The 27,219-nt window shown below is 36.5% G+C and overlaps 2 protein-coding genes across 2 annotated transcripts in view; both read left to right on the top strand.

Annotated features, from left to right (window-relative positions):
* Positions 1-11,012: 11,012 nt before the first annotated feature.
* On the top strand, positions 11,013-15,015 carry LOC135750005 (tripartite motif-containing protein 16-like). The gene is made up of 6 exons (XM_065268744.2): positions 11,013-11,678; positions 11,953-12,048; positions 12,138-12,371; positions 13,120-13,270; positions 13,415-13,474; positions 13,995-15,015. Exons 1-6 carry the CDS (start codon positions 11,088-11,090, stop codon positions 14,528-14,530), a joined length of 1,668 nt encoding a protein of 555 aa, XP_065124816.1. The 5' UTR covers positions 11,013-11,087; the 3' UTR covers positions 14,531-15,015.
* A 1,777-nt stretch (positions 15,016-16,792) lies between these two features.
* myo6a (myosin VIa) overlaps positions 16,793-27,219 on the top strand; it is a 63,043-nt gene continuing 52,616 nt past the window's right edge. Inside the window, exon 1 of the mRNA XM_065268952.1 lies at positions 16,793-16,903. The gene's annotated coding sequence lies outside the window, so the exon portion shown is untranslated. The remainder of the gene's footprint in view (positions 16,904-27,219) is intronic.

A 27,219-nucleotide genomic window follows, 5' to 3' on the forward strand; every position in this document is an offset into this window, starting at 1 on the left:
CTGAATTTTAAGTTTTGTTTAGTAATCTAAAATACTTACTGCAGACAGTATATTATTTGTATTTTTCCTGGTTGTTACCCCTTTATTCCCCAAATATTATAAATTGTTCCCTTATAATTACACGTACGTACTTCATAAGTAAACTATAATTACAGAAACATACGCTGTAAATTTGCTGTACTTACGTAGTACTTTCCGGGCTGTAATCTAAAGCGTTACCGAATAGTCTACTCATTTTCAATATTAAACTATGTTATTACCTTAACTAAGAAGAGTTGATACATCCCTCTATCATCTGTGTGCGTGCACGTAAGCGCTGGAGCGCGCTGCGACACTTTGATAGCATTTATCTTAGCCCCATTCATTCAATGGTATCAAACAGAGATAAAGTTAGAAGTGACCAAACACATCAACGTTTTTCCTATTTAAGACGAGTAGTTATACGAGCAAGTTTGGTGGTACAAAATAAAACGTAGCGCTTTTCTTAGCGGATTTAAAAGAGGAACTATATTGTATGGCGGAATAGCACTTTTGGGAGTACTTCAACTCGCCTGAAAAGTCTGCTCCCCTTCTCCCTCTCATAATGGGAGAGGGAGGGTGTTACTGCACCGAGTCGAAGTACTCCCAAAAGTGCTGTTCCGCCATACAATATAGTTCCTCTTTTAAATCCGCTTAGAAAAACGCTACGTTTTATTTTGTACCACCAAACTTGCTCGTATAACTACTCGTCTTAAATAGGAAAAACGTTGATGTGTTTGGTCACTTCTAACTTTATCTCTGAGTGGTACCATTGAATGAATGGGGCTAAGCTAAATGCTATCGAAGTGTCGCAGCGCGCCCCAGCGCTTACGTGCACGCACACAGATGATAGAGGGATGTATCAACTCTTCTTAATTAAGGTAATAACATAGTTTAATATGAAAAATGGATAGACTATTCCTTTAAGGACGTTGTCTAGTAACATTTCCAGAACATTATGAGACAGACGTGATGTGGAGTTCTTTAAAAGGTTGGAGGATGTTATTTGGCAGACCTCCACGCAACATTCAGGACATTCTGGAAATGTTAAGGGGACCATATTTTATGTAGGCTTTACATTCCTAGAACACTCTCAGAACGACCCTGCTGGTGTTAAGGACGTTGCCTAGTAAAGTTCCAAGAACGCTCAGAAACGGACGCGTTGTGGAGTTCTTTAAAAGGTTGGAGGACGTTATTTGGCAGACCTCCACAGAACATTCAGGATGTCCCGGGAATGTTAAGAGAACAATATTTTAGGTAGAAATTTCCGGTTCCCTTAACGTTCTCAGAACGACCCTGCTGGTGTTAAGGACGTTGTCTAATAACATTCCCAGGACATTATGAGACAGACGTGATGTGGAGTTCTTTAAAAGGTTGGAGGACGTTATTTGACAGACCTTCACAGATCATTCAGGACGTTCTGGAAATGTCAAAGAGACCATATTTTATGTAGACTTTACATTCCCAGAAGGTTCTCAGAATGACTCTGCTGGTGTTAAGGACATTGCCTAGTAAAGTTTCCAGAACGTTCTGAGACGGACGTGTTGTGGAATTCTTTAAAGGGTTGGAGGACGTTATTTGTCAGACCTTCCCAGAACGTTCTCAGAACGACCCCACTGGTGTTAAGGACATTGCCTAGTAAAATTCCCAGAACGTTTTGAGACTCACCCACAACTTATCCATAAGCTCCTGAAAATAGATGTCACTCAACCAATATATAATCATATACTGTGAAATTGATACGGTTGGTGAGGTGGAGGATAAAGGAGAAGATGGAAATAATGATGAATCCAAAATTATAATCTTTAATTAATATAAAACAAGGAACATGGAAACTGGAAACTGGTAAATGCACAACACATCAAATGAGAACTAGACAAAAGGAACAGCAGGGTATTTAGACAATGGAGTGATGAGGGGATTACTGCCAGGTGAGGATAGTAACAAACACATTTCAGGTGAGGGAGTGAAGAGGATTATGGGAAATTAAGTCCAAATGGATGATGAACGAGGACACATGGAGAAACATCTCAGATACATATGTAACCCTCGTTCCCTGAAGGAAGGGAACGGAGACGTCACGTCGTGACCGACAAATTGGGAACCGCTTCGTGGGGACATATCTACTTCGAGAAACCTTTTAAAACGCCAATGAACTTGGCATGCAGATAATTGCATCTGCCGGCGCCGCCCAGCCGCACGAGTATTTAATGAGAGGCAGGTGCAGTTATCAAATCAGCTATTTTTTGCTGAGAAAGCTGGAAAAAAGGAAAAAGGTCCGGCCGATAGTGGAACAGCAAACTGTGGCGACGGGACGTGACGTCTGCGTTCCCTTCCGTCACATCGTGACCAACGAATTGGGAATCCCTACCAAAGCGCCACTGAAGCTGACCCTTCCACTGCCTGCGTAAACCCTCTGGCTCTCTTCTTTAGGGAGACAGAAATGGGGTTAGAGAAGAGGTCGTCACTACTTGTTCCTTAACCCACGATAGTGAACTAGGTGAACTGGGAAGCGAACTCGTCAGGCGGGACTAAGATTGCTGTGGAAAGAGTGCCCTCTGGGGGTCTACCACTAAGGTGATGGTTTAAAGACTCGAGGTCTATCATAAAAAGTCTCTTAGTAGTACTAGAGAGGCCCAGAGCGAGCTCCATGGAAATACTCACAAATGAACCCTCTAGGGGGCGCTATGTGGGCGCTAGCCTCGCCCAGGTTCTTAAGGATACATCTAGTAAAAGGCTGGCATTAATGCTCCGCAACATCGGCCAACAAGCGGTGGAGGAGACAAAAAACAGTTTTTTGTAACGTTTTTGCCTTAACGGCCTTCCATAATGGTGCGGTTGTGCAGCACCAAAAAGAAATGCTGCAAGCCGTTCCTGGATGTTCTCAGTGATCTGAACAGAGAAATCGATAGGATACAGCCTTCGTGCACCTTAGAAGGATTCAGCCTTCGTGCACCTCTTAAAAATCTAATGACCAGATCGTGCTGACCCACGGATCCACCGTCTATGGGTGCGTGATGTGCGGATATCGCTGCGATATCTACTTTAATAGTAGATGGTGACAGCCTCTTCTCCAAGCAGTGCTGGAGATATAAAAGCACAATTCTGATCGAGCATTTCCGGGGGTCTTCTCGTTGAGAAGTACACCATTCAACAAACAGGTTCCATTTCAGCGTATATGCCTGTCTCGTAGACGGTGCTCGCGCTGCAGCAATGGTGTTAGATACCACCTGGGGTAAATCACCTAGAACTTCCGCACCCCGTCCAGAGACCACACATGGAGGTTCCACAGATCAGGATGCGGGTGCCATAATGTGCCCTCTTCTTGAAAAAGAAGGTCCCTCTTCAGGGGAATCCGCCAGGGAGGTGCTGTCGCGAGGAGAGTGAGCTCTGGAAACCAACTCCTGGTGGCCCAATATGGAGCAACTGAAAGAATACTCTCCTCGTCCTCTCGGACTTTGCACAAAGTCTGTGCAATAAGGCTCACTGGGGGAAATGGACCTCTCTGGAGATGCAAACAGATCTATCTGTGCTCTGCCGAAACGTTTCCAAATCAGCTGAACCGTCTGGGGGTGGAGATGCCATTCGCCGGGGCGCGCTGCTCGTGAAAGCGCATCTGCCGCTGTGTTGAGCGACCCCGGGATTTGAATGGCACGAAGAGACCTCAGAGTCTTCTGACTCCAAAGGAGGAGATGACGGGCGAGATGTGACAGGTGACGAGAGCACACACCGCCTTGGCGATTGATATACGCAACAGTGGAATGTTGTCGGTGCAAACTAATACGTCTTTGACTCACAACTCGCTGCTGAAGCGGACGAGCACAAGATATACAGCCCACAACTCTAGGCAATTTATATGCCAGTGCAGCTGAGGTGATGTCCAAACCCCTGAAGCTGCAAGCTCGCCATACGTGGCTCCCCACCCTGTGATAGAGGCATCTGTGCATACGATGTCATGCCTGGAGACCTATCTCAGTGGCACCCCAGCCCTGAGATATGCTGGGTCTGGCCACGGGGTGAAAGTGAGACCGCATTTCGGTGTAATTATAATACGGTGAAAGCCGGTGATCCACGCTCTCCTCAGGACTCAGTTGTGAAGCCAATGCTGAAACGGTCTCATATGGAGCAGACCGAGTGGTGTCACAGCAGCAGCTGCTGCTATATGCCCCAGGAGCTTCTGAAATTGTTTCAGAGGGACCGCTATCTTGCCCGTAAATGTATTTGAGCACACAATCTATGTGAGTGCAAAGCATGTGACATGACTGTGCTATAATGAGCCAATCGTCGAGATACGCCAGAATGCGAACACCGCTCTCTCTGAGGGGTTTTAAAGCCCCCTCCACATTTTCGTGAAGACGTTGTGAGAGAGAGAGTGCCCGAATGGTAAGACTATGTACTGATAAGCTCGTCCCTCGAACGCAAATCAGAGAAACGGCCTGATGGATGGCTGCGCAGGGAAGACTCTGATGAAGACGTCCCGGGGCGCTCAACACATCCAATGGCGAGAGAGGAGAGGGAGGACATAGGCTTATGAGCCCATCCGTCACGGGGCAGGTGTTGGCTTCTTCCGGTGCGGCATGATGTTAGCGAGAGCCTCAGTCTGCTTCTGGGTGGCCAAGACCTGTTGTGCAAAGTCTTCGACCACCTCGCCAAACAGGCCGGCCTGGGACACCGGAGCATTCAGGAGCCGGGTTTTATCAGTATCCCGCATGTCCGCCAGTCACAGCCAGAGGTGGCGCTCCTGGACCACCAGGGTGGACATAGCACGACCGACGGCCTGTGCGGTAGCCTTGGTCGCACGAAGCGCCAGTTCTGTAGCTGCATGAAGGTCTTTAAAGACCGCCGAATTGTGACCTCCCTCGTGCAGATCCTTCAGAACCTTAGCCTGATGGACCTGCAACAAATCCATGGCATGTAAGGCTGAGGCCGCCTCCCCACAAGCCCGGTACGCAGACCCCGTCAGAGCTGACGAGTGTCTGCAGGCTTGCGAGGGAAGGGTCGGACGGTCCTTCCAGTAGGAAACGCCAGCAAATGCTCTTTTAGGAGAAATCACTCTTTAGGTGTGCAAGTTGATGAAGCACACAGGGAGGAGAACGCATAGACTCAACTAAGAGAGTGAAAGCGATCACGTAGATCAAAAGCCAGGAAACACTTGCGAGCCCCGCTGTGGTGCCTTCGCCCAACCAACTGCACGCAGAGATCTATTCCAGAAAGAGAGAGCAGCTTCTCGTGAGCAGTATAGACCTGCCAGCTTTCAAAGCTAAAAAGCTGATTTGATAACTGCACCTGCCTCTCATTAAATACTCGTGCGGCGGGGTGGCGCCGGCAAATACAATTATCTGCATGCCAAGTTCAATGGCGTTTTAAAAGGTTTCTCGAAGTAGATAGATCCCCGCGAAGCGGTTCCCTATTCGTCGGCAAATTAACAGAAATATAATAAAAAATCAACAAATAAATAGCCAAAAAATACAAGAATAACATAAAAGCTAACAAAATTGTTTCAAACCATAAAGATGCAATTAAAACAAAACATCAGTTTTAGTGCATAAAATGTAATAACAAATACCAATATACAACAACTGGTTAAATAAAATAAAAAAAATAACCCACGAAATATAAAATTTATGTTTGCAGATGTGCAAATGTGTATTAGATAGACAAATGTAAAAAATAACCATGCAATAAGGTCACAAGCTTGATAAACATCAACCTTTAGTAACTTCAATCTCCGAGTCTAGAGCCTGCAGAATAAGAGCATACAAATACAAATCCAGTTAAAAAATAAATGTACATAAAATGCACAAGTAAGGACAAAAAACACATAGTACAAAACATAACAAGTCTAACAACTAAGATTTTTAACATTCAAATCGAGATTTGAAAAAATATGTTGGAAGATTTTAGACTTCCAGTAAAATTTTCAAATTACCAACTTAAAGAAAAAAAGAAATTACAAAATACAAAAATGTTAAGCCCCAAAACTTCTTGGTCGAGTATTTTTTATTGCCTGCCACATTATTTGACATTATTCTTTACTTCAAACAATGCAAGCTCCAGTATCTTAGCATTTTTAAAACATGCTGTCACTTTTAGGCCAAAACACTTGCTTTTGTATCTAATACTAATATAAGGCAAATTAACCCATACAAGACTTAACAAATTCTATACATTCAATATTGTAATTTAAATCAAATTGCACAAAGATAAATAATGAGCATGACTGTTCAGTTAAGTTTTTAAATAAAGTGTATTAAACGTACATCGTTCTTTACACAGATTGCAGGAAAACACTCTTTTTCAGGTTTGTGTGGTACATGACTTCTGCAAACAAAACACAAACATGATTACATTTTTATTGTAAAAAAGTAAAATAAAAGAGTAAGACAAACACTAATGTATGACTCTTAGGTGTTAAATTCTTTTACAAAAGCATTTCCAAAAAGTGCAGATTTTTTGTTTTGTGCACAAAACATCTGATCTTCGGTTGGCTTCTTTGTGGGCAGAGCATTCATTTATTTTGTAAAGATCAAACATCTTATAGACTTCTTTAACATCCTCTTTATGCATATTGTTTCATTTACTCTAAGCCTGCATGTTTATCGTTATACTTTAAATGGCAACTAAGAATATAATACTAGCATTTATAAAATACAAATAAAAACATCACAGAAAAGAATAGCAAATAAACAGAAAAAACATTCATGTAGCTCGCCGTGAAACAACGAGTGAAATCTGTGTAGATTTAAAAAGAAAAGTATCTTAACTTACCTTACAGTATTATATAAAGACAAAACAGTATTATACAAAACAGTATTATATAAAGATCACATGTCGTCAAGTGTGGCAGTTTGAATTTTATGCGACTTCCGGGTCCTCTTGTAAGCTGTGACATTATGGGAAAGGTAGTCCTTTTCATAAAGCGGATTGAACGCTGTTGCTGTTATCTGACTACTGTTTCCAAGATGCATTGCAATCTACATCATATTCGGAGAGTCCAACATATTAGTATTATTTACTAGTATTTTTGTGCTTGTTAACACAATTTAATGTAAAGTCATAAGTCTTATTTACTTTCTCTTATAAAATTAATAACTGCTTAAAGAACAAAGACAAGTGAAAGGACTTAAACTCACTCACATTCTCAAAATACTTATTCAACCATGAACTCTAAAAAACAAAACCATAAAGTCTTTGTCTGATGTACGATAGTGCAGACTGAATCACTCATTTATTTTTCTTCATTCTGAAATCATTTATTTTTACTTTGTTTGTATGGTCCACAGCACATCCTTTGTATTAACATCCTATAAAAATAAAATGTTAAAAAAGTGTATTTTCATATTTTGTCATTATTAAATGATCAACAGAGGACCATGTAAGACAGTTCTGTAAATGTTCCAAATGTCCTCTCTGTAACGTTCTTATGTGACCACAGGATAATCAATACAGAACGTCTTCCTACAGTCATATCAGGAACGTTTTATCCGACTAAAATAGGACCATGTGGTAATGTTCTGTTAATGTCTCAGGCTATGTTTACATTAATGCGTTTATCCTTTAAAACGCGTTACTTTTGCTACGTTTACGCCTTTCATCTACACTACATCACCGTTTTCGACCCTCATAAACGGATTCGTTCGCAAACGCTGAAGACCCTGTTTTAGTTTGAGAACTCAGACGTTGCTCTGAGTGTAAATGAACATAGACGGAGTCTTATGTAAACGAACAGCTGATGTTAACGTGACAGCGCATCATTTTCAAAGTAAAAATTATTTTATTCATGTAAATGTTGGTTTGTTACGGAGGTTTTGCCAAAAATAGTAAACATCTACCAACCAGCTATTATAAACGCTATATCGGATAGTTTTAACATGTATCATTATAGATAATGTCTGTTTTATATGAATGTTTGAGTATTGTTGGGTTTAATGTGTTTATGTTTTGTTTAAATGTAGTTAGCTTATGAAAGATAGACTGTAATTTTAAATGCCATATAGGCGTTGCAAAGGCCAATATGAAGGGAGAATTGTAATGGGTCAGACATTATTTTCCAGTTTAATGTAAGTTTTGTTTGCTACTTTAAAATGAATTTCGTTTAAGATAATTTGTCTCTTAATTTTAATCGATGTTTTGTTGATAAGTTTTGTGAATATAAATTAATAAAAACAATAAACTCAACGTCATTAATATATAATGCTCGTTTAGGCGCTTGGCTTTTAGCTATTTGTGTGTTGCTAGCGGAGGACGTGCACGGACCTCGCACACTTTTAAAAATTCATTCAATAAGCATTTCTGGTAAAGGCTAAAGCAATACTTCACCTCTTACTATGTTTGATTGAAGTTTGAATTTGCTGATTTATTTTTGCTTCAAGTTCGCTACTGTTCAGTACTGTTCACTTGAATGCTTTCTTTTTAAATCAAAGACCTTTCTGTTTAGTTATAAAATAAAAATTAACCTATTAATCATATTAATATGTTGTAGGGGGGAGCTAGAACAGTATAAGTGTTTATGTTTTGTTTAAATTTAGTTAGCTTACGAAAGATAGACTGTAATTTTAAATGCCATATAGGCGTTGTAAAGGCTAATATGAAGGGAGAATTGTAATGGGTCAGAAATTATTTTCCAGTTTAATGTAAGTTTTGTTTGCTACTTTAAAATGAATTTCGTTTCAGATAATTTGTCTCTTAATTTGAATCAATGTTTTGTTGATAAGTTTTGTGAATATAAATTAATAAAAACAATAAACTCATCGTCATTAATATAATGCTCTTTTAGGCGTTGCGCTTTTAGCTATTTGTGTGTTGCTAGCGGAGGACGTGCACGGACCTCGCACACTTTTAAAAATTAATGCAATAAGCATTTCTGGTAGGCTAAATTAATACTTCACCTCTTACTATGTTTGATTGAAGTTTGCATTTGCTAAAATTTATTTTTTGCTTCAAGTTCGCTACTGTTTAGTACTGTTCACTTGAATGCTTTCTTTTTAAATCATAAAGACCTTTCTGTTTAGTTATAAAATAAAAATTAACCTATTAATCATATTAATATGTTGTAGGGGGTAGATAGAACAGTATAAGACTTTCCCAAACACATTTTTATAGGTTAAAAAATAGTGTCTGTTGTAGTGGCCGGCAAAGGATCTAGCTATGAATTTTAGTCAATATCGCACACCCCTAGGCTGCGTAAACGTGCAGGTAAGCTATGATTAGAGTAATAAGTTATTTTACATTTTTTTGCGCATGCCCAGTTACATGATTGGTCATGTTTCATGCGTTTATGGTGGTGTATAGTGTGGATGAAGATTCTTTTTAAAATGCCAGTATAAACGAGGATCGTTTTCATTTTAAAATGCCGTTTTAAAACGCAAATGCTCTAATGTAAACATGGCCTCAGACATCCCCCTAAAGTCACATAAGGAACCTTGAAATGCAAGACTTTTATAACCAACAAAGGACGTTTAAGGAATGTACCTAATGTCCTCTAAAGGTTCGGATTGTTCATCCCCTTTAGAGAACTTTTAGGGAACTTTGCGAAAGGTCGTGAGAACGTCACCTTCTACATGGGCAGTTCAAAAACTGTATTATAATAACAATGTTCTTGAGTTACTGAGGGGTTTTGTTGCTGTGGTTTGTTATAACTTCAAACTTATGATTAAATATTTTACTGTAAATCTTGTCTTTATCTTTTTGTTTATCTTTTTTTAGTTTTTTGTATTTTTCAAGTAAATATTTGCATTTTGAATTCATGTCTATATGTTGCATCTAAATCATTTTCATGGTCAGATTCAGGCCATTAGGTGGAGCTTCCAGACCTCAACATCTCTCTTTCACATATACATTTTCATGTTTTCTCTGCCTTTCTTTCTTTATCACTCAGGTAGTGAATTTCAGTCACATCGTTTATATAAAGTGCCTTCAGAAAGCCTGATCCTACAATCATGTAAATAATTTTTTTCTCATGAATCTACACTCAGCGCTCACTTATGGTCCCACATCTGATAAATGTGCTGTATGGCACTTAAAGTTTCTCTATGATTACAAGCCAATGAAACACTTTCAGTGCTATTTAGCATCATTTCTTTAGAGTGCAGTTAAAATGTGTTTAATAGTTAACATGCAAGTGTGTAGAAAGTTATCATTACACATTTTTTGCACTCTTACTCATACAAACACCAGGAGTCAATCAGGGCCTTTTTGATTATACGCTGTTGGACAACTCCGTTATTTCTAACAAAACTGTTTCAATATCATAAAAGATTTCAGTTTTTTATTTGTATTAAATAAACTGTGTACATACGCTAGGCTTCTTTCATTACTTTGCATTGTTCTTTGCTGCCTTTAGAGTATTACATTTTGTTGATTGGTCATCTTCTGCCACATATTATGTGAAATAAAAGTTCATGTGTTTATCTTTGGAAATGTTGTGTGCTCTAAAGTGCCTAAAGGAGTGAATAGTGTTCAGTGTTCAGTGTTGAAATTAAAGGGTGTTTTTTGGTGGGTCAGTATTTTAACAAACATGTGACCACAGCAACATTAAATTCATTCAGTCTAAAACAGTAATCTGAAGCATCAAAAATGAGCATTTGTTTTTATAAATGTTTACATATTCTAATATCAGTTTGTTTTTATTGTTGTGGTTCACACACTGCCAACACACATTTATGTTCAAACACCTTGTAAAAGTGGATTTTACATAATATGGGCCCTTTAAAACCAGACCTTGAAAATTTTAATATGCTACTGTATAAAAAACTTGTGTGTGATGCATTATTTATTTTCTCTGTAGCATTTGGCATAACTAAAGATGCATGTATAAAATAATCAAACAGTAAGAAACAGAATTAATTTGTAGTTATATCATGTGAATACTTTTCACATTTTAAATAATTTTAAGTAATCTTGAAACCCCATAGAGGGCCCTGTAATCTTTTCTGTTGGTGAGACTGACACCTAGTGGACACATGGTGAACGAGCACTGAAGCAGGAAGCGTTTATATTTGAGAAAGGAAAGTGAAACTTTGGTGTTCAGGTGCTGTTGACTGCGTCTCTGTATTTGTCCAGTCAGTAAAATGGCAGAAGCGAATCTTTCAGTGTCTCAGGATCAGTTCATCTGTTCAATCTGTCTGGATTTACTGAAGGATCCAGTGACCATTAACTGTGGACACAGTTACTGTATGAGCTGTATTACAGACTGCTGGGATCAGGATGATCAGAGAGGAGTTTATAGCTGCCCTCAGTGCAGACAGACCTTCACTACAAGACCTGCTTTAGGGAAGAATGTGGTGTTTGCTGATATGGTGGAGAAACTGAAGAAGACAAAACTTCACACTAATCGATCTGATCTCAGTTTTGCTGGACCTGAAGATGTGGAGTGTGACGTCTGTACTGAGAGAAAATACAAAGCTATCAAGTCCTGTCTGGTGTGTCTTGAATCTTACTGTCAAACTCACTTTGAACAACATGAAGCTTTTCGCACAGGAAAACGACACAAAGTGATTGATGTGACAGGAAGACTTCAGGAGATGATCTGCTCTCAACATGACAGACTCTTTGAGGTTTACTGCCGCACTGATCAGAGATGTATTTGTTTGCTTTGTACGATGGATGAACATAAAAATCACGACAATATATCAGCAGCAGCAGAGAGAACTGAGAAACAGGTATGAACAAATGTAACATATATGAAATATATAATACAATGTTGTAATTACTATTATGTAAAGTTGCTTATTAATAATCATGGGTCACGCTTTAATTATTTATCGGACTTATTAATCAAGGCATAAATAATCGTCTGCTTAGGGCGCCTGTGGCCACCTGGGGGCGCATAAGAGCAGATGACAATAATGACAGCTTGACTGTAGTTGTTTTGAAGATAACTGTCTCAAACCCTTCCTGACCAGTTGAGTTATCTGTTATTAATCTGTTGAACAGAGACTACTGGAGGACAACCAGAGCAAACTCCATCAGATAATCCAACAGAAAGAGAAGGAGCTTCAGGATCTAAGAGAGGCTGTGAAGATTCACACGGTGAGTTTTGATGAATAGAGAAACATAAATACTGTAAGAAGTGTTTGAGATTGAGTTTCAGTCTGATGTTTCTCTCTGTGTGTTAACAGATCTCTGCAAAGACAACAGTGAAGGACACTGAAAGGATCTTTACTGAACTGATCAGATGCATTAAGAGAAGACGATCTGAGGTGATACAACTGATCAGAGATCAGGAAAAGACTGCAGTGAGTGGAGCTGAAGAACTACTGAAGAAACTGAAGCAGGAGATTGATGATCTGAGGAGGAGAAATGATGAGATGAAGAAACTTTCACAAACAAAAGATCACATCAGTTTCCTTCAGGTAACTCAACTCTCTACACTACAACATACATGACAATAAATACATCTTAAAATTTGTGAAAGAGAGGATCATTGATGGAAATGCAAAAATACTTTTCTTAAAAAGAGATGTCAGTCACTTGGGATACTAAAGTTAAAAGTTTGAAAGTTTTTTTATTCAATAAATCAGGTCATAAGACAGATATTGATTTGACTTTGACTGTATTTGTACTGGTTAATCTGGTTAGATGTTAAAGTTTTCTTTATGAGGATTACTGGGGTTGACATCATGGAAGATAAAATTAAACTTAGAAAAAAACTTTTAAAAAAATGATGTTTTCCTCTTTAAAATTTAAGTAAATATTATATTCATATGCATGTATGTAGATGGTAAAACAAATGCCAAACTTTGTAGACTTTTAGCAATAAATGTCAGCACTGGAAGGTGTAGTGAGCAACAACAAAAAATATAAACACTATGGTCTGCTGTAAATCCATGAATTTCTATTGATTTTAGAGGCTTTTGTACTGATGATTTTGAAATGATTGACATATTTCAGATGTAGTTTTCTTGCAACACAGTTACTACTTATTGATTTAAAAAAACAAAGCTGTTTTATTATAAAGTGCACTAAAATGACATCATGATGTAAACCTGATGTGAAAGGGGAGTTTGTCATTTCTGAATCGACCACTAAAATAAATGAGCAGAAATCGGATTGTTGTTGTTTGTGTTGTGAAGTTTTTGTCATTGTGTTGTGTTTATTTAGGGTTTCCAGTCTCTCTCTTCATCTCCTGGATCGACAGACAACATCATTGTTAGTTTTCTCTCTTTTGATGATGTGAGGAAATCTGTCACTCAACTGAAAGAAAAGATGGAGGATTTCTGTGAAGAAGAGATTGAAAAGATATCTAGTAAAGGTAAAGTACAACCATGACTGAGACTTTCATTTACTCACAATGAGTCTTAAAGTAGCATATAAATAATATAACAGAAGAAATACACAGCAGATTAAAATGAGTTTGATTTTACATGAGAGTTTAATTGTAAGTTTTTTTCTTTAGTTACAGACATTGAAATTATTCCCATCAATGGACCCAAGACCAGAGCAGAGCTGACACAATGTAAGACATCTTAAATTCAACAACATTCACGTGTTTTTGGAGATGTTTTGATCCTGTTGTAGACATCACTATTTTATCCTTGTCAGAGTCATTCAGATCTTTTCATTTACCCATCTGAATGTTTCCAGCATATGAAATTCATGACCTGACTGTTCACTTGCTGTCTTATATATCCTACTATAATAATGTAATTTATATTATTCACATGGTATTGTTGTGGGATTATGAAAACGTAACTTGGTTTAAGCACTTCTTGTATTATTGCCTCCCTATGATAAATTGCTTGATTGTTACCTTATCTTTGTAATTTGCTTTGGATAAAAGCATCTGCTAAATGCCTAAAAATATGAAATTTAAATGTTCAGTTCACTTTATCTCTCAGTGTTTTAATGTTGTGATTGATCAGTGTAATAGATATCAAAGCTGAATTAACAAATGAATGCTCATAGATTCAGGATTATATGCCAACAAATATTATATATTAGTGTAAATGAAAATATTGTGTATTTATCTTCCTCAGATTTCAGTCGGTTCTCTCTGGATCCAAACACAGTAAGTGGATATATCTGTCTGTCTGAGGAGAACAGAGCAGCTACTCGCACTGACACAGATCAGAAGTATCCTGATCATCCAGACAGATTTGATCATTATCCTCATGTGTTGTGTAGAGAGAGTTTGTGTGGACGCTGTTACTGGGAGATTGAATGGAGTGGGGATGAAGGTGTGGATATATCAGTGTCATATAAGAGCATCAGCAGGAAGGGAGAAGATGATGAGTGTGCATTTGGATGTAATGATCAGTCCTGGAGTTTAGGCTGCTCTCCATCTGAATCCTCATTCTGGCACAATAACATAGAGACAAATCTCCCAGTAGTGTCCAGTTCTTGTAGATTAGGAGTTTATGTGGATCACAGTGCAGGAATTTTGTGTTTCTACAGCGTCTCTGACACAACAATCCTCATCCACAGAGTCCACACCACATTCACTGAACCTCTTTATCCTGGGTTTGTGTTAGGTGAGAGCTCAAAAGTAAAACTGTGTGATCTAACATTATAAATGATACATTATTTGATACTGGTTTATATACACAATGTGATTTGACAAATCAAAAAGCGAAATCTAAATTAAAATCTATATATGTTCAATTATAGATTTGGGGAGTAACAGATTACATGTAACAATGTTATAGAGATGCAAAACAGGTAACTGCAATTAAGATAGAAAATATTAAGATTTCATTATTTATATTGGCTTTAAGATATTTCTCTCTAGATGGGCTGTGTACCTTATAAGCTTGAACATTAAAACACATAAAAAGCAACATCTTTGTATCATCAGATGTTTTTTTTCCCATTTATTTCATGATGTTAATAAGGAGTATAAACGGTATACAGTACAAATACTGTCATATTATAACAATGTTCTTGAGTTGTTGAGATGGTTTGTTATAACTTATTATGATTAAATATTTTACTGAAAATCTTGTCTTTATAATTCTTTTTGTCTTGTATTTTATTCTTAAAGTAAATCTCTGCATTTGACTTCATGTCTGTGTATGTTTTCTTATATCAACGTTTTCACGATTTCTCTACCTTTCTTTCTTTATCACTCAGAAAGTCTGATACTTTAATCATTTAAATTCATTTTTTTTCTCATGAATCAACACTCACTACTCACTTATGGTTTTTACATCTAACAAATGTCCTGTAAAGCACTTAAAGTGTGTCTAAGATTACAAGCCAATGAAACAATGTATTAGCCGTGTGTGTGTGGTGTGTGCGTGTGTAAGTAACAACAATTTGTGTATAAGTGGTGTCCATGGGTGGTTTTATAAAATACATCATTGTCATCATACTGATATTGATGGTTATGAAAGCTTCGTTGAGCACTAAAACAATAGATTTTTCTAGAGATTTGAAGTTCTATTTTATTTTTGTTTTATGCTATCTGAAAAAAGCTAGGTTTAAAAATATAAGCTATGTGCCTTTAAAATCTCATACAGCTATCACTCCTGTGATGAATTAATGTTCTAACAAAGATTTTGGTAGTGTTCTCTACTGATTTTAAAATTAAAAGAGAAGCATTATTCAAAAATATCTTGTAACAATTGAATTGTCCCTAAATATATTTAAAGCTTAACGCTGTGCTTTAAAATTGCTTAAAACTTGAATGAACAGTTTGTCATTGTTCTTTATCATAGATTACTCTTTAATATTATTGAACTGCACATCTCTTGCCTCAAAGATTTAAGTGTTATTTTAAAATAAAGATTGAGGATTGTGTCCAAACAATAAACAAAGGCACACATTGGACAAAAATGCAATGCACATTGACAAATAAATGTCCTGTGTGCTGTTCTGAGTTCATCTTAATCTTTTACACACCTTTACATAATGTTCAAAACACAGCAATTGTGTTGCCTACACTCCAGTATGTCCTGACCTGGTCCTAACAGAGTTGGGTGTAATGTTTTTAAACTATTCCAGTCAACAAAATAGCCATGTAACTGTGCAAGTGTGTGCTATTATTATTAATTATATTATATATTTAACATTATATTCAACAGATGACACATTATACTTAAAATTTATTTTCCTTATTACATTTCGACCCAACCTGTATTAAATAAGACTAAATTGTTATAAGGCACGAGATGTCATCACGACCATCTGCATTTATTTTAAAAACCACTAGAGTGCGCTGTCCATTATTTTTTCCTCCGTTTTGTCATCCAACAACAATGCTTTGATTACGTACATTTAGAATATCTGTGTTTGCAGAAACTTCAGCTAATAATCCCAAAGTCCGGCATGTTCGACAAGGAAACGGAGACCTCATCACGCATGCGTGCGAATCATATAGTGCCACATAAACAACAGGTATTAGACAATCATATTATTAACATTATTTGACAGGACCATAAATACACAAATAAATATATTTCAGTGCTTTTATGTTCTCTGTGCTTTTTGTTTTTACTTTGTTTTTAAGAGTTTATGTATAATTCAACGTCATTTATAAAATATTAAAAATATGAATGGCAAAGAACACGTTTATTTTATCTATAATATTCTATTTTCATAATAAAATAAATAATTGTCTAATTTATTGTTTATTCATTCAAAAAAAATCAGACACATTTCTATCATACACATTTTTTTAAATGGAAACATTTTAAATCCTAAAATAGATTTCTAAATCTTTACAAAATATCATGAATAGATACGGTGATAAACAGATGCAAAATAGTTCATTTTTCCTTCCCACAATATTAGAAGGAGGGCCTTTTCGTGGAAGCGCGTGACGTCACGTCGGAGCGTGGACTTCATCCCGGGAGTCGAAGGCTGATCAACATCCGGGACACCGGGAGCGGGACTCACAGTACAGTACACAGTACAGTACACAAGATACACACGGCAGCTGAGGTGGGTGAGTTTCTTTATCTTTATGCTCGTCTCATTTTCACTCTCTGTTAGTTTTGGAGACGAAAGCGGTGCAGATTAAGGATTTAAACGGCAAATGGTTTCCGGCATCAGTGTGTGAATGTGAACGTGTGCTCTTCATATGTGTCCGTATGCATGAATTGATGCTTTGCTGTCATCAGCTGATGCTCAAGCTTTGCCTGAATTTCATCTATTCAAGTCTGTTCTTTATGTCAGTTTTAAATGAAGCCCTTTATTAGGTATTGACACGAGAAAGGCATTTACCCTCATACATTTGTTGTCTGCTCAAACCTCATTTACCTTGCAAATATTGCTGCTGTGCTTGTGGAAGGCATTCAAATAGGCAAACTTTTACTTTCAGACATCTCTATTCATTTCCTCTGGAATTATCAGAGATGTTTACATGTATTATGGAGATGTTTTTTGTAGTTGTTTTAACCGTTAATTGTTTCTGCTGTGTCACATGAAGCTGTAAAAGTTCCCAAAGAGCAAAGGGCATTTATGCACAACTCTTACAGAAAAGGTTTGACCTGCCGGTGTCTTAGGTCTCAAACACAAGTAAAAGTGAGCAGACAATATTATTTAGCTCTGTGTCAGTCTATTATGAGAGAAATATGAGAAGAACACAACAAATCATTGTGTGTGTGTGTGTGTGTGTGTGTGTGTCAAAGAAACCACAATGACACACCTAGACAGGTGGAGCTGCCAGGCAAGCGTGACTCAACTCTGTTGCTTTTTCAATCTATTTTAAAATTTGGGTCATAAATGAGTGTGTAGGCCTGTATTCAAGCTGAGACTGGAAAATTCACATAGTTTGAAATGTATAATATATGCCTCATATTTTTGAATGTTTGCTTTTATTGACTTGCAAGAGAGATTATCTGATCATCTGCAGAGATAAAAAAAAGGAAAATTCTATCCAAATTTACTAGCGGTTCCAAATGTATTCTTTGTTCCAATTTTGATGTCCTCCAACACATCAGCATGTACCCTTTGGTATTTCACAGGTGTAGTTTGAAATAAATACTTGTCAGGACAAACCCTAATGTTGGTTTATACAGGCATTACACTCTGTGCAAGTGCATTACTTATTATTATATATTTGGACCATTATTGTTAGAAAGATTATTACAATATACACACACACACATATATATATATATATATATATATATATATATATATATATATATAAGTCCGTATGATATTTCAACCTTAGCTGTATGCAGGCATTACACTCCAAAATATGGATATATAGCTGGTTTAAAAGCCTTTATGGGGTGGTTTCCCAGACAGAGCTTAAGTCTAGTCCCAGACTAAAATGCATGTTTGCGATGTCTTAACTGAAAACAGCTTGCACTGACATAACTTTAAATATATCAGTGTCATTGTTTTGTCTCAAAGTAATTAGATTTTACAAACACACACCTTTTGAAAAAAACATTACTGATGTGCATTTTGAGACAAAACAATGGCACTGATGTGAGTGCAAGTGTTTTACAACAGCTCCTGTCCAGGAAACTGTCCAGGAAACTGCCCAAAGTCTCCAGACTAACTTGTGAAAATGGTTGTACTGGTGTAGCCCACTTCTATAATTGGTGGTTATATTAGGGATGCACCGATACAAATCTCTGTGCCGACAATGATATTTGATTACTTAGAATGACGCCTACTAATACCGATAGATGCTGAGTTTTGTTTTGTCGTGAAATTGTCGTTGTGACTCAATTCAAGCCTGTTTTGATTGTCTGGAAATAATCGGACCTTATTATCTGATAGTGGGATAAAATATCTGTCGATACCGATTATTGGCCGATATATTGGTGCATCCCTAGTGATAATAATTAGGGCTGTGTGGAAAAATCGATTCACCAATTCTGAATCGATTTTCATATTAATTTCTAAAGATTGATCCGTAACTCAGAGGATCGATTTAATGATTAATAACTTAAACTTGCCGCGTCATTGAATTCACGCATGTGCGTGAGGTGGAAGGACATTAAAACAACAAACATGGCGGTCAGTAGCGTTAAGCAAGCAGTTGTTTTAAAAACTCCAGAAAGGCTCAAAGCTGCGATTTGGCACCATTTCGGGTTCAGAAGCAATGCAGAACGAGCTTGACAAAAGCAAAGCAATTAGCAAAGCCTGCCAAATGGAGGTGAAGTATTGTAATACTACTAATCTCAGGAACCACATGATGCGGTCATCAAGACATCATATCCAAGCCAGCCACCGGATCAGATCGGATCAAATCGAATAATGATAATCGATTCAAGATCTTGAGAATCGGAATCGAATCGATTCTTGAAATTTAAATCGAAACCCAGCCCTAGTAATAATACTGCTACTTTCGCCCACTGAAATAAACATTTGATGGTATTGATATACATGTAAGGATTGAATGCAGATTAACCGATATTAAGTAAAAACCTAAAAAATTGAACGTTTTCACCTACAGTTGTTTGTATTGCTTTAAATATGCTGACACAGTACATAGACTGACACTCAGTTGCCAGGGGCAGAGTAACAGGAGGAAAACTGATAGCTTGGTCAAAAATTCATGGAGTCTTTAAAGGTCCTCAATTGTGTTTTCCCTTTGTTAATTTATCATAGTGTTTGTCTCGTATCCACAGTGGCTTTTGTAAAAAGACCATGGTAAGCAATATATGTAAACCATGGGTACTTGTACTATAAGTCTCTGTAAAGAAATGGAAACTAAACACACAGACTCTGAATATAAGATCAAAGTTTAAAGCTGACCTAGTTAAGCTCAATCCTCCAAAATAATTCATATGTTTCCCCCTGTTGTTATTTTCTGTGTGGTTGGGTCTGTCTTGGTCCTTTGTGCTAAATTCAAATGGCCTGTGTGCTTCATGTGTTTGTAATGAAATTGATCTGTGAGTTGAAACACCTGCTCTGCGCTTACGTCGTAGAGAGTCGTACAAATAAAAGTCAGCGCTGCATGGTTTAAACTAAGGCTGGGTTTACACTGCAAATCTTGATGCCCAATTCCTATTTGTTGTCTGTATCCCATTGTTTAGACGACCCGCTTACATCATCTTTTAAAAGCGCCGCGTATCTGATATCAGCATTTACACTAAACAATTGGCAAAACAATTGAAGGTAGACATACTGACCCAGAACAGCTTAAAACACAGAGGAAGTAAAATTTTGGACACAAAATTATTATACAAGATTATAGAGATTTATTTCTGTAACAAAACTTCAACATTACTCCATTAAATGAAGAAGTCATCTTCCATTGCGCTGCTAAGAAGAGTCATGTGATCACGGGTGGTGTCCACCTGAGTTGACGTCATTTGCCAGCGGTGCTTTTTCAATGACACATAACACGTCTTGCGAACATGGGAATATCCGATCTGTTCGCTTACATTGCGGATGCGAATTCAATGTATCCGATTTATTTCCAAATATAAATGAGGCGTGAAACCAATCTGAGAATATTGCAATCTATGTGCTTTTTCCTGTCATGTTAGTGGGTCATATCCGATTTGTGCCACATGAGGAAAAAAATCGGAATTGAGTCACTTTAAACATGCAATGTAAATGCGGCCTAAGAAAACCTACAGTAAGATGCTGTTTTTACAGGATCTTTATGGGATGTGTGTAAACGCAGAAATCTGGAGAATCATTGGCAGTGCGAATGAACCAAAATCGAACAATCTGCAGACAAACCTGGACACATTTTCTGTGTATTTTTCGCAATCTGTGTGTGAAAAGGGAGAGGGCGGAGCTTGTGTGTCACATGGCAGCTGGTCAGGTCCAGTTTACCTGGGCAATGGTGAACAGTCATGAGATTTGCTGCTGTACCGCAGTGTGACCATGCACACCCTGTGAGCTGCTGGATCACATTGAATTAAATCAGTCTTGTCATTAAATGTCTTCTGTAGTCTCTAGAGTTTAATAAACAAGACAATTGACTAAAGATCACAGGCTCCATTTCTTTGGCTGTATTTTTCAGCGTTGACAGCATTCAAATATCTTCACTCCGGGTAGATGAATACCATGGTAACTCTGCATTGGTCGCACACAGTGGTTTGAGATTTTCATGACGAAGCTTTCACACCTGTTCAGCGAACTTTACTGAAGCCTCAGGGTTCAACTCAAACCACATTATGTGCTGTATAATCATTAAACTCCACGACCCAGTCATTCCAGTAATGGTGATAAGTTAAGACTGTAGGATTACTTAGACTGATCGCTCTTTAGTGAAGATGGTAAGAAACTTTAGTAGGGTTTAATCAGAAGCACTGTGTCATGAGCATTGAGACACAATAAGACTTCCAAATAAACCTGTTTTTTGTTTCAGGAAGCTGCACTGAGTGAGAGGAAATTTTGTTGTCGCTTTGTTTTAAAGGGCCAGTCTTACACTCAAAAAAATATTTAGGCCTAATTCATAAGATTTATGTATTTTGATTACATGTAACATTTCCATCCATTTGGATTACATACTTCTAATCTAAAAAAAACAAATAAACTTTATATGATAGATATTTTTTAGATATATGTAAATGAAACCAGTAAAATTTATGTAATAGTTTTACTTAATCCAATGTGTTTTAAACGCATTAAAAAATGGATTATGTATTCTTTATTAATAAACCCAATTCACTTAAAATGCATTACATTTAAGTATCTTACTAATAAACCATTTATACATTTATATATTCCTCCTCCATTTACCCTAAATCACAATATGCTATAACAAAAAAACACAAAAAAGAAGAATAGCCAGACCACTTGGTTTTGCATTCAATCAATTTATTTAATACTTCAAGGCATTACTCATAAGGCAGCAAAAAAGAGCAGCTAACAACTAGCATGACAGCCATGGCTTATACACCTCGTATTGTGTGCAAAAATAAATAAATAAGTGTGTTTCAGACATTTCAGCCACAATCAACCTCATTCCACAAATAAGTGCAAACATTTTGAGCAAACAGGCTGCAGAAATACAAAAAACCCTGTAAAACTCAAGGTAGACATAAATCAGTGACAACAACATTACTTTAACATTTTCAGAAATCTGTGACATGATGTAATAATAATAATTTAGAATGATTGGGTGGTAAGAAAAAAAAATGGCACATGGCTTAGTGTTTTGAGTGGCTGTGTGCCATTAACAATTTTCATGCATCTCTAATTACATGTTAGATATACATCAATTACATTTTTCAAAAACTTTTCAACTTTTAAAATTGTTAAAGCAATATTCCAATTTAATAAAACAAAAATCCCAATAATTTTCTAACCCCATATGTTTATGTTTTTCTTTGTTCAGTCAAGAAGAAATAAAGTTTGAGTTAAAGATTCCAGGATTTTTCTCAATTTAAGACTTTATTCGACCTCAAGTTTACGGTGTCAATGCAGATTTAAAAGGGCTCTAAATTATCCCAAATAAGGCATAAGGGTCTTATCTAGCTAAACGATTGTCATTTTCAAAAATAAAAATAAAAGAGGACTTTTAAATCACAACGTTTTGCACTAGCTGTGTGACACCCTAGCATGACATAACTGAAACTACCGTTCCAGTGTTTACAAGCGAGGAGAAAGAGGAGCGTTCAGATGTTGTTGAATGTGAAATGATACTAATTAATGTCTTTGGGTCCGTTTATTATTTAAAATGGTCAACAAATGTGCGTTTCACATTTGTGATGTGTAAACATTTATTACGTAGTACACAATGTCGCACTGTGTGTCACATGGATAATGCAAGACAAGTTGTTGTGTTTTAAAAGTTGTCTTGCCAAAAATGATAATCTTTTGGATAGATTAAACCCTTATGCCTCAGTTGGGATCGTTTAGAGCCCTTTAAAGCTGCTTTGAAACATAACTGTTGAGGTCCAATAAGGTCTATTAAATTAAGAAAAATCCTGGAATGTTTTTCTCAAAAAACATAATTTCTTCCCGACTGAACAAAAAAGACAAGCATCTTGGATGACAGACAGTTAATTATCAGGATTTTTGTTTAATGAAAGTGCAATATTCCTTTAATGTTATAAAGTTCACTTGTAAATGTACAAAAATGTACCCACTTTGAGGGGGATGTATCAGTGTGTCTGTCAGGTATTCACTGAAGCATCTTTCAGTGATTGCTTGGTTGTATCAAGTCCAGTTCCATTAGGATGTTTTGAAAGGTCAAAGGTGCACCTGAGGTTCTTCTGGTAGTTCAGTTTAAGTGCATAAATGAGTCCAAAAAGTAATTTCACACCCATGTGTGACACCAAGTAGGTTTTCCAAAACTTCCACTGTCTGTGCAGTTCCCAACTCACCAATTTCACAATTCTGGAGAAGAACAACAAAAAAATCAGTCCCAATAGCAGTCAAAGTGAAATTTTCAAAAATGTGCAGGCAAATTGTTTTACAAACTCTGATATTTAAAATATGTAGACTGATTAAAATGTGTAAAATAATAGAACATTAGTCACAAAACCATCAAAAGACCTGAAAACAGATCACCTTGTTTAAACATCTAGTTATCCATAAGATATTTATACACACACACATACCCATACACATACATATAAATAGATAGATATAAAAATAGAGTAGGTTGACATACACTTACCACATATTCTTTAATGTGTCTCTCCATGCCTTCTTTGAGGTAGATACAGATGTCTTCAACTAGAACAAGACAAAAAAAACACATTATTTAATGATTTTCTTTAACAATATTTTATGTAGATAATAGTTTTTATAGAGACAGATAAAGATTTTGTGAGGTGAAGAGTATGTATTTTTCTTTTTCAGAAATATTGTGTCCCAGCATGTGTGTACACTAATGGTGAAATGTTTGGAATGAAGTCTCTTATGCTTATCATGACTGCATTTATTGGAAAAAAACACCTGTTTCCAATATTGACAATAAATCATCATATTAAAATGATTTCTAAATGATCATGTGACACTGCAATGATGAAAATCCAGCTTTGCATCAGAAATCAATATCTTTGTAGCATAACTTACATACCCTGTCTAGCAGGTTGTCCCACCGTATAGACGATGAAATGATGCTGTATCTGTAAAAAAAAAGTTTTAGTTAGACACACACAATGCACTTAACAACATAGTATAATTGTAACATTCTTTTGTTAATAAAGTCACAGAGATTATATGATTATTTTATTCTGATAAGTCTCCAGTAGCCTATGACTTTATTTATTTCATAGGTTTCAAACATTAAACCACAAAAAAATAACCAATAAAAGCAACAGACACTGCAGGGTAACTTACATTCCAACAGACCATCTGTGTAGTGAGGTGTATTTTACTCTGAAACATGCAACGCGTCACACATGTAATTAAACAACAGACAATTATATTTTAGATAATCACATCAAACTTGTTAACTTTACTCACCTACAATTTGGCGATCGTAAACTAGTGAGATGACGATCCAGTCCAATGCAAAATGGCGAAGTCCATGTGCTGTAGCGTCTGTTTTTGATTTTGGCGCCACCTCCTGACTGGAGTGGTATTTAAACGAGTATTTAAATAAAATCTAAATGATCCAAATACTTAAAAGTAAATATTGCCAGGAATCGTTTTTTTGAGTGTACGGTATTTCATGCATTTTGAATTAATAACACAGTTAAACAAAGATAAAGTTTGTTTATCCGGGGTAGAAGTGGAGTTTTGTGTGTGTGTTTGTTTAATGCTAGATTTTGTTGAAATTGGACGGTCCCAACCGAGTCATGAGTCATACACTGCAAAAAGTGATGTGTTAATTTTAGGCATGGGCCGGTATAAGATTCTGGTGGTATGATAACCTTTAGCAAAAATACCACGGTTTCACGGTGTTGCGGTATTGCCATTGCAACACTAAAATGTGTTATTTTCAAATGCCAGGTAAAAATAAAGCCTTTATATTATAATATACTTTCAGAAAATATATAATATTTTAATGTACATTATAATGTAAACATCAAATCAATCACATGCCATAATAATTTTATGAATTTTGTATAAACACAACTCATACCTTGGAGACGATATCACAGAATATTTTAGTGGTTTTGAAACCTTGACTGTTTAAAACCTCGGTATACCTTGAAACCGGTAACCGGCCCATGCCTAGTTAATTTTTTACACATGGTGTGTGTCATGCCATTTAATGTGTTATTTCAAGTTAAAATAAATGAAAGGGACAACACAAGTTGTGTTAAAAACAGTGATGGGAGTAACGCGTTACAAAGTAATTCCGTTACTGTAATTCCACTACTTTTAGTGGGAACGAGCATGTAACGAAGTTTTTTTTTTTAATCAAGTAACGCAGTCCTGCGATGTTAAATCAGAAATGTCTTGTCTGCAAGTGTTCATTTATCACAAAATAGAGTAAAGCGAGTAAACAACTCATTTTAATTTCAGTAATTTTTACTGCGTTACTTGATTTAAAAAAAATACTTTGTTACATAACGGAATTACTTTGTAACGCGTTACTCCTGTCACTGTTTTTAACACAACTTGTGTTGGCCTTTTCATTTATTTTAACATGAAATAACACATTAAATGGCATGACACACACAATGTGTAAAAAAATAACTCATCATTTTTTGCAGTGTAGGCGTTAAGTAAAACTGCATCAAATGTCTGTGTTTTGTTGGCAATCTGCACGTAAGTGCATATAAAGCGGGTCCGACACCGACGAGAAGCGCAGCGCTGCGTCGCGCCATGAATCTAAAAACAGAACACATTATTTTTATACGAATGTACACACACTGTCGGCGGCTGTCCGTTGTGACTCTGGACACTGCTCCAATCCCTGTTGTGCCACAGAGTGCCACCCACATAGTTTAACATTAAATAACATCGTATTTGTCCCAACTCATTAGGGATTAACATTGACCGTATATTTTGCATTTTGAAGTAGACGCTATCTGACTAAGCCTGCGCTATTTAATGTGCACTTCCAGTGTACGATACCTCCAAGTTATGTGAGTTATTTAAGTTTTTTAACTAATTTTTCAAATTATCTTCCATAGTTAAGTAAGAGCAGCTTTCAGGACTGTCACATGACATCACATCCATAATGTTGTTTCCTCCTCATAAGTAGGCATGGGCCGGTATAAGATTCTGGCGGTATGATAACCTTTAGCAAAAATACCACGGTTTCACGGTGTTACGGTTTTGCCATTGCAACACTAAAATGTGTTACTTTTTAAATGCCAGGTAAAAATAAAGCCTTTAAATTATAATATGCTTTCGAAAAATATATAATATTTTTGTAATGTAGATTAAATGTAAACATCAAATCAATCACATGACTTAATGATTTAATGAATTTTGTATAAACACAGCTCATACCTTGGAGACGGTATCACTGAATATTTCAGTGGTTTTGAAACCTTGACTGTTTAAAACCTCGGTATACCTTGAAGCCGGTAATCGGCCCATGCCTACTCATAAGTGCACACATGAAAATTAAAATAAAAGAAAAATTTGTTCTTTGAAGAGCCATCCCTTTTTCATTTGTTGGGTGTTATTGTTTCTGGTTTGTGTATTTTACTTCACAGAATTCCTACAAAGTATGTTGTCTCCCAAAAACTTGTGTCCTTATTTGTTTGATCCATAATAGGCATGGGCCGATTACCGGTTTCAAGGTATACCGAGGTTTAAAACAGTCAAGGTTTCAAAACCACTAAAATGTTCTGTGATACCGTCTCCAAGGTATGAGCTGTGTTTATACAAAATTCATTAAATCATGAAGTCATGTGATTGATTTGATGTTTACATTTAATATATATTACGAAAATATTATATATGTTTTGAAAGCATATTATAATTTAAAGGCTTTATTGTACCTGGCATTTGAAAATAACACATTTTAGTGTTGCAATGGCAATACCGCAACAATGTGAAACCGTGGTATTTTTGCTAAAGGTTATCATACCGCCAGAATCTTATACCGGCCCATGCCTAATCCATAACACATGTAAGCAATTCCAGCATTATGGATGTGACATTTGCAGTTAAAACTTGAAATATAAATTCACAGAGAATGTTTTAATTACCAATATTTATTGACCCTTCCGTTTTATATTTTCCTAAACCCCTGACATGGCACTGTCTATACTCGTGTTTTCTTTTTTAGATGAGTTTTTGGGAGACAACAAAGTTTGTAGTATTTCTGTGAATTATAATGCTCAAACAAGAAACCATAACACCCAACAAGTGAAGCTCTTCAAAGAATAAATATTTATTTTAATTTAAAGAGCACCTATTATCCCATTTATCATTTCCTTTGGTGTGTAAGGGCGCACTCACACTATCCAAACTAAA

This window comes from Paramisgurnus dabryanus, chromosome 12 (assembly GCF_030506205.2).
Source record: "Paramisgurnus dabryanus chromosome 12, PD_genome_1.1, whole genome shotgun sequence".
NCBI classification, from domain to species: Eukaryota; Metazoa; Chordata; class Actinopteri; order Cypriniformes; family Cobitidae; genus Paramisgurnus; species Paramisgurnus dabryanus.